General features: G+C 36.1%; 1 protein-coding gene across 2 annotated transcripts in view; it reads right to left on the minus strand.

Annotated features, from left to right (window-relative positions):
* Positions 1-12768, minus strand: part of GPC5 (glypican 5) — a 4047478-nt gene that overhangs the window by 955311 nt on the left and 3079399 nt on the right. For both annotated transcript variants that reach the window (XM_044070105.1, XM_044070104.1), the window contains one exon: positions 7893-8052. In XM_044070105.1, the coding sequence (XP_043926040.1) occupies positions 7893-8052 (160 nt within the window). The remainder of the gene's footprint in view (positions 1-7892; positions 8053-12768) is intronic.

A 12768-nucleotide genomic window follows, 5' to 3' on the forward strand; every position in this document is an offset into this window, starting at 1 on the left:
GCATTTATTGGTCTCAATGTCTGCAAACAGGTTTTCTTCTTCATTTGTCATGTTGGATGTAAAATTTTCTCTCATGTTTTTATATATCTGTCTAATTTGACTTGCACAGAGGGTTTCAAACATATGTAAAAGGGTGTGTAACGGTGGATTAAATACACTAGTCTTTTTACATCCTACAATGTTATCTGTTTGGTTTTCACAGTCAAAGAAAAATCTAAAATTCAGTTTTCTGACATATAGTTTTAAGTCAAGTAAGGCACTCTCAATTTTAGGTATTCTGATTCGAACAAAACTGAGACCTTTTTGAAACAGGCTAGCCCATTGTTTTGGTACACAAGCATCACTCAATTGTATATCTTAAAATCACCACGATCATTTGTTACTATATTACATACATTTTACTCATCAAACCCTTCCTCTATTACCACTGTGTCCTTCCTGCTCTCCCCCTCCCCCGATATGGTCCCCCCAGTGGGAGTAGGAATCCAAGGAGTTTAAATTGTTCATCCATCCCATGTTGTAATTTTGCTGTCTCTGATTCTCAATACATTCTGACCTCTGAAGAGGTGCTTCTAAAGGGGCTTGTTCAGTGTTGCCATAAACAACATTATTGTTGTCATTCAGTCATTCATTGTGCAAGAGATCTCTCATCCAAGATAAAGAGAGATGCCTGACTTTTTGAAAATGGTTCTGCAAAGATAAGTGAGTCATTTATAGAAGGAACAATGTGGATACCCTGTAGCCTGCAAGGAGCTATAACTGGAGATAGACACTTTGTGAACATTCTTGGTGCAGTGGATAGTCCAAAAGGTAAGGCAGTGAATTAATAATGTGATTCATTCACACAAAACCCTAAGAGGCACCTGAAGACCGGATGAATAAGAATGTGATGATAAGAATCTTTTAGGCTTAGTGTTGCCAGGAAATTTGAAAGAGGAAGAAGAGGCAACAGGTTGTAAAGTAATATTATTTTGACTTTTGATGCTATCATAAACAGGTTTAGGAAAGAAAGATTCAGAACTGGTTTCCAAATATTTTCTTTCTTTAGGGAACTACTCTACAAGAAGGATCAGTAGCCAGCATCAAACCCTGAGTCAGTCCCAGTAAACTAATCCTACTGAGGAGGAAGAGATGCATGTTTGTTATTTTGTTTCTTTCTGATAGGTAAAATGGGTACAGCTTTGTTACTACTGGAAGCCGCTGCTTTCCCAGGGAAGGACACAGCATTCTGACACAACAGGCAAACCTTTCCTGTTTCGTTTCCCAGGACTGACAAGAGTGGTTCTCCCTTGCCAATTTAGGGTACTACAGATGCAGCAGAAGACGTGGCTAACCCACAGTCCATAATCACTGTAGGTGCTACACCAGTGGGATCCAGAGTAAAAGATGAGTGGTCTAAAGTACAACAGATGGCCACTAAAGTACAACAAATGGCCAGTAAAGTACAACAAATAGCCACAACTAATTCACTTACCTGAGGCTGAGGCAAATTGCTTGCCTCCTGTGGTGGCAAAGGCTGTTTGCTTAACTTTTTCTTTTTCTAGCTGGAAACAGGATTAACCTTGGGAGTGACAATCCGTTCCATGGTCAAGCCAAAAATGGTGCCTCTGTCCTGGGCAAAACGAGCAACAATGCCAGTAAAACTACCAGTCCACAAAAAATACTTTTTTAACAGAAAAAAAAAACACAGAAAAAAGCACATTCAAACAATGTGGCAACTCCACAGTTTTAAAATAAACCCCATTTCTCCACAGAAAATAGTTTATCACTTAGATAACACTGATTTTAAACTGACAGAAACAATAAGTCCTCCATTTAAAAGTATTTTACAGTCTCAAGACAATCTGTTAACACACAACACTCCTATCTTTAAAATAGATTTTTTGAAGAGGAAAGTAATAAAAATCTGTAAAAAAATAAGAAAATAGAAGACCTTTTCCCCAAAGGGAAGTTAACAGCCCAGCTAAGGAAAACAGAAACCTAGCATTGATCCTCAGATACTTCAGAGAAGCATACTCATTTTCGGCAGTAAAGCTCTGAATGGCTTTGCAACCAAACTTGTCTTTTAGTCAGCTCAGCTTGAGCTGCTTTATGGTTTGGGTGCATGGAAGGTGTCCTGAAGCTTTAGCAGACAGCCAGATGTTATATCATTGACAGGATATAGCCCATATAGTTAAGACTACTACAGCAGTGATCAATATAAAGAACATCAATTAGTAAGGGCAGAGAAAAAAAATCAAAGGGTTATCAAACATTTATAGGGCAATTAAATGATACACATTCAGATAATTATTGGAATATTTTTCTTTAATTAATAATAATCCCCCTTCTGAGAAAGACAAATTGAATATTTTACAATCAGCAAGTATGACTACTTCTTCTTTAAAATGGAAATTATTCACATGGAGATTTTTAAATAGATCATTTATCACTCCTCATAATATAAGTATATTTTCTAAAAAAAATATAACATGTTGGAGATGTAATATTGAATTGAATGCTGGCTGGTCTCATATGTTTTATAATTGCATATATTTAAGAAAATTTTGGGATGATATCAATAATTTGTTGCAAACAATTTTTACTGATAATTTCTTTATATCTAAATCAATCGTTTTATGTAATACTCCTGTTCCTGATTGTGTAAAAGAGAATAAGTACCCTTTGGTTTGGTCTATACTATCTATAGCTAGAAAAACAATCACTTCTTCTTCTTCTTCTTCTTCTTCTTTCGGCTTTTTCCCGGTTAGGGGTCGCCACAGCGGATCACCTTGTCCGCACATTGAATGGCAGTGGAGTTTTACGGTGTCGAGTTGCCAGCCCGGCGCCCAACCTTCCACAGAAGGCACACTCACACGCACACCTATGGCCAATTTAGAGAGTCCAATCCACCTGCAGCATGTCTTTGGGATGTGGGAGGAAACCGGAGCACCCGGAGGAAACCCACGCGACCACAGGGAGGACATGCAGACTCCGCACAGAAGGCACCCCAGCCAAGGATCGAACCGGAGAACCTCTTGCTGTGAGGCAGCAATGCTAACCACTGCACCACCGTGGCCGCCCTAGCTAGAAAAACAATCACTAAGAATTGGAAATTTAGTACAGCACCTACATTTTTAGAATTTAAAAAATATACTCCTTGAAACATGTAATTTGGAAATGTTAACTATTAAATCTAGATCATCTAGGAATACTACATTATATAATCCATGGAATATCATATATGAACTTCTAGAAAAATAATTTATTAATTTATGTAAACAGATGATTTTTATCAATCCTACAGCTACATTAAGAACATTTTTTTTGCATGATGAACGTCTTTGAACATAGTTTAGTTACACTGGTTTATATATTAGAAGTTTTTTTTTAATTTTCTTGTTTTTTAACTTTAAAGAAAAAATGTTATAATTTCATGGAAATATCTGTTCATTTTAATAATTATTTAATAAAATTCTTTGGAAAAAAAAATCAAAGGGAAAACAATTACCAGACTAATGCAATATATGATATCTTAAAATGCTATGGCTTAAAACTGTTGACCATGTGATGTGGATTTCTGAGTCCTAACATTTGAAATTCATTGTTAGTGATAAGTACACATTGTAGAGCTGTACAGGAAAAATGTAAATCGTAAAGGAGGGCTGCCATGTTGTTCCTGACATCACAAACATTCTCACAGTAGGCACACCCATACCTTACCATAACAGTATTGCTGCAAGTTCTCTGTGGTTATAGGTTTCAGTGCTCTAAATATAACTGTCAGTGTCAATGCCAAATCCAAAAATAATAGGGGACAAAGGGCCAAAATCAAAGGCAATGTATTAGTATTACTCTAAATCCTAGCCCTTACCTATGATTTTCATCACTTGACTTAGAAAGGTTGCTAAAACAATATTTTTTTTCTACAGCAAGCATTTTTACAGAATAAGAAGTATGAAACTATAGTCTGTGTCACTGTTAACTGACTGTAATCCTCACTGAATAACAAAAGAAAAATCAACATTTTTATGAGGGATAGGATAGAAACTTATGTACAAATTAAGGAGATTCTGCAAAATCAGGGGCATGACTCTAACAGAATTACACCAGGAATTCATAATGTACATTCCCTGAAGATTTTGTATTAGGTCGACATAAGCATAAAATGAGTAGTTGTGTCAAAAAAAAAAAAAAAAAACTGCCGTAACACTGAATATTTTTAAACAAAGGAAATAAACTAATTTTATTGCTTTAACTTAGAATGTGTGAAGCTCTCACTTACATATACAACCACTGCTTAACTAATACGATTATGCCTTAGATATGAAAAATGCAATAGTCACTCCTACTTCAAAACTACCCAGGCCAACTACTGCTTCACAATATTGTACTATCTTAATACTTCCCATGTTAGGTAAAATACAAGAAAAAAATATCTACAACCAAATTCCTGCTTATTTACATTAATACCATCTTCTATCCTGGAAGCAACATGGATTCTGGTCTGGATGAAACATCATAACAGCTCTCTACTCCCTCACAGATGACATTCTACAAAGGCAACCTGATAGGAGCAGTCTTTATTGACTTCAGAAAAGCCTGTGATCTAATTGACAATAACTTGGTATTTGACAAATTAACTGAAATACACATTTGTAATGATGTAAAATCTTGGTTTGTAGTCATCCTCAACAATAGATCCTTCAAGGTGAAAGTAGGCGCCATCACCTTTGAAACAGCTCCTCTTATGAAAGGAGTTTCCCAGAATTCCACTTTAGACTCTCTGATATATTCCATATTTATCAAAAAACTCTCGTCTGATCATCCTTGGATACCTCTAATTCTTTATGCAGATGACATGATCATCTACAGGTCAAACAAATCCCACTCTTTTATACAACTCCCACTCCAAGATGACATCCAAACCCTCAACCATTGGCTAATAGGTCAGAAACGTATAATCAGTCCCTCAAAAACAAAAGCAACGCTATTTAGAAACAACCAAAAAAATAAATAAATAAATAACAAAAATAGACAACAAACACAGCTTCCTGCATATTAAAGATGCTAACAAAACCACCATAGACTCTGTCACATCCTTTAAATACCTTGGCATTCGGCTGATCCAAACTCTTAGCATTCAACTACATATTGAAATCACAATAAAAAAAAATCAACACACTACTGTTCTGGATGAACAAACTATCACCTCTTCTGTCAAAGTCAGCCAAAGCTGCCATAGGCAAAGGAATATTCTTTTCTCATCTCAAATATGGATACAAATTATTGCTGCTCCCTCAAAGAAAAATGCCTCCAACCTACAAACCATCTCCAACAAAATCTGCCAGTTCATTACTAACTCCCACAATAATGAACACCACTGCCTAACTCCCAGTATATTTGAGAGCCAACCTTCTATAAAGATCACTAGTTCACAAAGCCCTTTCTTTTAAGACACTGCCTCTTCTCAATCACAAACTTATCACCAACTGCCCCCCATTTAATCTCAGGGGTATCTCCCAATTTCAACCCGCCCTGCTAACTCCAAAAATGAAACTTTATTGCACTGATTGTGCATTCTCCATCTCAGCACCTAAACTTTGTGACTCCATTCCTTTCTCAGTCCGAGACACCTAAAAGTATTTGGACTTAATACCACAAGTGAAGGAGCACACCTTCACCAAACCAAAATCCAGTTGCACTCACTCTGGTCATATTACATGAACCCAGCACTCTCTCACACAGCCCTTTATCTCCACTTCATCCTTCCTTATCTCACCTTGTCATCCCCTTTACTTACTGCCCCTCATTCATCCTGCTTCCCTCTTCTCTGCATCGCTCTCACACTTCTTTCCTTTTCTACTCATCTTTCCCCTGCATGCCTATCTCACCTTTTCTGTCTTCTCCCCTTTCCTGCAACAGTCATTTCCATCTTCTAATGTCATCATACTTTTCTATATAATGATATGCTACTATCCATTTAGCATCAGCCATCTCAGTCATTATGGCTATATCTTATGCATGCAGCTCTGTTATGCATAATTCCAGTTTTTTCTATCCATATTTTGACAATGTAAACTAATTCTTGAACTAAATGTTGTAGCATAGACTTATGTCTGTAGCTATGTATATCCTTGTATTTGTAAATATATTTGTTCATTTCTTATGTGATCCTATTCACCCAGGCGGTGCTAACAAATGGTCCACCGAGATCAGTGCATTACCTTGGTAAACACACACATATATATATATATATATAAATAAATAAATAAACAAACAAACAAACAGTCCATTGAGATCAGTGCGTTACCCTGGTAAACAAATTTAAATAAATAAATAAATAAATGTAAATTGATAAATAAACTAAACAAGCTCCTTCACCTCATAAAGCATGGATTCAGTCCAAATAATTTGTATATGCATTGCCTATTTTATCTCATATTTCTGCAAGTCCCTTACAATTAGCTGTGGAAAATAAGAACAAGGCAGTAAAAAAATTCAGCAAGCTGTAACAAATATTTGGAAATATGATGAGGAATGAGATCCCATGCTAGAAAATGTGAGGACAATGACTGCAAAGTATTTAAAAAATTCAAATGCGTCTCTCCAGCAGTACAAAAGATTTGTCTAAGCACAACAGATTACACTTGTCATTATCCAGCAATTCAGCTTATCACATAAATAGGTGGGTGGTCACTCATCATGCAAAATTCTTTTTAAACACATTTCTTTACAATTTGTCATACTGTAATCCTGGTGTTTGTGAATTTGAGTGGAAATAACTGAAGGACAGTTACACTGGAATATATGTATATATATATATATATATATATATATATATATATATATATATATATATATATGGGTCTCGGACTGATGCTTGATGGTGCTTTTCACCGAAGGCTTAATGGCTGGACATACTTAGGCGAAAGTGCTTTTAACTGAAAAAACACTTTTGTGTATGTATGCCTGTGGGAGTTGTGGGGGAGTGACTGTTGTAGAGATCGTACTACGGTGCGGGTAAGGACATTTTTTCCTTTTCTCCACTGTAGTACGATCTTGGAGTGAGAATATTAAAGTGGGAGGTGTGGGAGGCACTGCCCCCCACATGGGGGGGGTGCAGGGGGGCATATACCCCCCTGCATAAACACCTTGTTGTTGTTTTTTTCTATTTTTTTTTTACACACTTTAACAAAAGTGCTTTTTCGGTAAAAGCGCTTTCATTAAGGTGTGTTTGGTGATGTTGGATTTGGACTGTTGAACTTTCGTTCAACAGTCCTGGTATATACACACGTGTGTGTGTGTGTGTATATATATATATATATATATATATATATATATATATATATATATATATATAAAACAAACTTATAGTTTCCAATATTTTAGTTAATTAAATCGATACATGCAATAAACTAGTGGCTATGCAATGAATACAGTTACCACTATCATTTTGCTGTTAACCATGCTGCTAAACAAAAGTGAATGAACAATAAAAATGCCAAAATGTTTCTCTAAAGCAGAATTCATCTGCATATGCACACGTTAGATGCTTCATTTAAGTGGAGGACATGTGTTAAGATGCTGTTTGGTAGTAAACCAGATCTTTTGTGAAATTACATTTTTTATTCAGGGTGTTGCAAACAATTAATCATCTAGTCATCGCAGGCATTTATCTCAGGATGATGTCTTTTCAATTGGAAAGTTGTTAGTGTGACCAAATTTACAATTAAGTGAATTTATTTAGTTTTATATTCATGGTTATATATGTATAAGAAAAAATAAAAGTATTTAGATGTCATTAGCATTACAGCTTTCTTAAAATAAGTACTTTTCAAGAATGTACTTTTTTTAGTCAGAACAGAAAACATAATTTCTTGATCAGATCGTAATTAACATCTTATACTTACATATTGGTCGATTCTTGTCAATGCCATGTGACCCTGATCCCTGGCACCCATCCTCGTCATCACAGTCACCACTAGTCTCCATATCAAGAAGTCCATCCCCACTTCCCACCTCAGTGTTAGTCCACTTTTCAGGCTTTGCCTTCTTTTTCCCCTCTAGCATCTAAAAAACAAAGGAAATAAAAAAAATGTTATATTAATATAGTGTTAAAATGAAGGGAACATTTAAAATAATTTCTGATTCACTGGTTGCAGCATAATAAGTTATTAATTAGCTGTCTACTTTGTCTTGTAGACAAACTATACAGCCATCAAATTTGAAAAATGATTGATATATGTATGAGCATGATGGTTGTGCCATGCACTATATTACATGTCAGAACAGGATAGATGTGTTGTAATGTTTAAAGTGTTTACCTTACAAACAAAAGGTACAGGGTTTGATTCTCACCCAGGGAAAATTGGCTATGTTTGAACTGGTCCGCAAGGGCAGCTAGTCAAGTACTTGCCTATGAACATCACTGAGTAAATTTCTGTACTGGTGGCAATAATTAAATATATAAAGAGAGTATAATGACAGTGCAGTGTGAGAGGTCAGAAACTGCAATTCCATGAATTTAGTTTTATGGGTTCTCATGGACAATCAAAAGCACATCCCAACAAAATATAACCTATCCAGTGATATTATGACTTCAAAGATAATTACATTTAGCCATTTGCATGACCTAGAGAAGCAATGTTCTGACAGTTCTGACAGTAACCTAGATATCCTGGATTCAAACAGTTGGTATCACCAGGGACAAGGACAGAACATGTACCCTATAGTGTCCCAGCTTTGTAGGCAGAGGATTGTGAACAAACAAATATGACAATTGCTTGTTCACAGTCCTCGGCCTGCAAAGCTGGTACACTATATATAGGGTAGATGTTCTGTTCCGGTCCCTGGTGAAACCAGAGATGAGTCAAAAGCACTTGCCTCAATGGTGACAGGGTTGTCTCAGCAGTTATGTCATTTAAAGAAGTGGGTGGGAAATATTTGCAAATGTACATTCCCATCCCACTACTGCTTGGACAGTATGAGCCTCCAGAAGCATACAGCAGTGCTAAAAATACCCCCCCCACACACACACACGCACAGATGACTATCTAAAAGTCTGTCCGTCTATGGACATACTCTTGCTCTATTACATGAAACAAATGAAATATCTGCAGCACAGAAAATGGCTGTGATGACCAACTAGCAAGGAGGAGCTAAAGAAGTCCAGGAAAAAGAAATATTTTTAGCTGGGAGATTTTCTCCTGCTTGGGAGTTATACAAGAATTCTTTCTCAAACATGGGCTTGTCTTAGAAAACACAAGATTCAATGAGGTGAGTTCAGCAAATCATTTTTACAGCATATAATTTCAATCAACAGTAATGAACCTCTATGAAAGTTAAAGTTATTTGTCACTTGACCCTGCCCCATGAGTGGTTTCAATATAGAAGCAAACTGTTTAGATATGGAATAGATACCTCAGTGGGATGTAGGACTCTTACACTAGCAACATGAGTCATGCACAGGATGGGATGTTGGTTAATTTATTTATTTGACTTTATTAACCTAGTAAGTAAACTGGTCGAAAGACGTTTTTACATCCATGCCCCAGAACAAAAGACAGTAGCAACGTTTCAGAGCAGCATTTACTAAACAAAGTGCCTCTATAACTGCCCTGAATGTTGAAATGAAACTTGGTCTGAACTTTTATAATCAGGTTTGTTTCAAGGAGTCATACTTTCCTTCCCAGAATGTAAAGCTCTGATGACATTCAACAAGTTTTGGTAGAAAAGTTATTTGACAGTCATACAGTAACTCCTAAGCATTTTATAAGAATCCTTGGGTCCTAACCAGTGCTTGTAGCTTTCATATGCAGGCACTTTTAAGACGTTAATATACTTGGAGAGTTATCTTGCTTATGCATGAGACCCTGTGGATTGGAAATACAGAAGGGACAAAATGTTCTGCGCAGCTGATTTACCTACAAGTACACTGCTGTGCGTGTGTGCTGAAGCCTTTGCATACATGGTGGCAGTGTATTGTGAAGTGGTAGGACCATTGTATTTCAGCAGTATCTAAATAATGGGCACAGTCTCAACAACTGTGACTTGTTATTGTGTAACAGGTCACTATGCAAATTCACAACAATATAAAGAAAAGGCCGGCTCATAAGTGTTGTAACATCTCAGACTGTACAAAACAACCAATACAGGCAGAAGAATAACTTAATGTGGTCACTAAAAGCAACTGTGCATAAGAGAAAACTTTTTAAAACATTTATTTATTATTAATTTATTTGTCTTTTGTTAACCAGGTTAGTCTAACTGGGCTAATGGCCCATTTTCAGTGGAGACCTGAGGAGAAAAGCTCCACACACAAAGATAGCAGTAACAGAGTAACATTCCAGTGATAAGAACTGAAAACATTCAAGCCAAAAATGGAGGATTACAAAAATACATACATAAATGCAACAGTGTAAAATTAACAAATGATAAAATTAAGAAGTAATGGGCAGTTAAAAAAGAGGATTTGCTCCATATACATCCCTATATATAAACAAAACATGGTCAAACAGAATTTCGATAAAAAATGGAACAAGACAAGGCTTCCCGCTATCACCCTTTCTTTTTAACCTATACCTAGAACCCCTATTCCTATATATTAAATAAAATACATATCATAACCCCCCAATACATAACTTCAAAGTTTATCTTTCAGCATCTGCAGATGATTTAAACATATACTTTACTACACCAAGCTCAGACATGACCAAAATAATAAACACAATTGAACAATTCACATATATGTCTAACTACAAATATAACCCTAATAAAACTAATAAATTCCCCTTAAGGCCACCTAGACTCATCTCCATAATACCTCTCTTAGACAAAATAAAAATAAAAGAAGAAACCAAACACCTGGGGATTACTTTCTTTCAGAATAACAAGGAATTCTACCAACATAACATAACCCTTAAATGGCAAAACATAATACAAGATTGTACAAGATGGAATAACCTTAAGCTATCATGTTTGTCTAAAGTATCAATAATTGAAATGAACATACTACCTAGATTAATATATCTATTTATGACATCTCAGATAATTATACATAATAAATTCTTCAAACAAATTCATACCTTTCTAGAAAAATCTGTATGGGAACCTAAAAAGACCAGAATCTCTTATCAAAAGCTAACACTTCCCAAGAACAAAGGGGGTTTGAACTTGCCAGATTTCAAAACCTACTACTCTATTATCAGCACTAATAGAATACTGGGAATAGCAGAGTATGACCCCTCGGCAAAGATGGGTTCACCGGCCTGGGTAACAATATACTATAGGTATATAAAAACACTAGATATCAATCCCAAAATGCTTCCCTTCTTAAATAAAAAAAGATTTACAAGCCTATAACATAACAGAGCTGCTAAAACATTCTATAAATATAACACAAAAACGTTTTCACTCCTTAAACCTTGGACAAGCTATGTTAATACTACAACCCCTCCATAAAAATCCTAACTTAAAAATAAATAAGATGCTAAACCTAGAGTCCTTCTCTCGGTTAAAGCATAAGAGAATCCAAGATATCTACTCATTCCTCAATAGCACAATTCATGAATTAAGAAGTAATCTAAACTTACCTAAAGCATATATAATAATTTTAAGACAAATCAAAGAGGTGTGCTCCAGTTACCTCCAAAACCTTACCATACTCGAAAGTGACATCGAAAACTGTACCCTACTTTGGAAGACTATGTTAATGTCAAGGAAAATAATTATGGACTCATACAAAATGATAGGGGAAATCAAATTCCAGAATGACCTTCTCTTCTCTAATTATTGGACAAAATTAAAATGTGATATGGATGGCCAGCAAATAGAAAAGGCAATCAACTTAACATTGAAAACTATTCCACTTAAAAAACTCATTTACACGCAACTCATGATTAATAATAATGTTTATTTCACCCCAGCAATTCTTCACAAATTTAATGTAACTAAGTCCCCATACTGTCCACACTGTGAAGACCAGATTGCAGACCTAATACATATATTCTGGAGTTGTAAATGCGTTTTCAAGCTCTGGAATTCCCTTAAGTTACAAGTGCAAAAAATGGGTTACCAAGCATCAACACTTCTTCTTCTTTTCCCGGTTAGGGGTTGCTACAGTGGATCATATGTCCACTCATGATCGGCAGTGGAGTTTTACAGTGTCGAGTTGCCAGCCCGGCACCCAACCTTCCACAGAAGGCACACACACACACACACCTAGGACCAATTTAGAGTGTCCAATCCACCTACTGCATGTCTTTGGGATGTGGGAGGAAACCGGAGCACCTGGAGGAAACCCACACAACCACAGGGAGGACATTCATACTCTACACAGAAGGCACCCCAGCCGAGAATCGAACCGGGGAACCTCTTGCTGTGAGGCAGCAATGCTAACCACTGCACCACCGTGGCCAACCTACCAAGCATCAACACTAACATGGGAATTTACTCTTTTACACATCTCAGTAAAACAAGCTAACCCACTTATAGCGATTTTCTTATTAATGAAGATATATATAGCTCGCAAATGGTTAGATCCTGTAAGTATTTCTTGGGAGTAATTCAAGAAATCTGCTATTAAACATCTATTAGCACATAAAATAGTATTGGACAAAGGAAACAAAAATATGAAAGCCCGAGCAATCTGGGAACAATCCTATAACATCTTACTAGCATAAAGCATCAGGTACACCATATCTTAAATGAACTGGAAGCATTCCAATGAGTACACAGCTTAATTATGGACATAGAATCATTTTTGTTTGTGCTGTTTTTAGACTAACG

Source organism: Protopterus annectens, chromosome 4.part1, assembly GCF_019279795.1.
Source record: "Protopterus annectens isolate FY-2018-M chromosome 4.part1, PAN1.0, whole genome shotgun sequence".
NCBI lineage: Eukaryota > Metazoa > Chordata > Ceratodontiformes > Protopteridae > Protopterus > Protopterus annectens.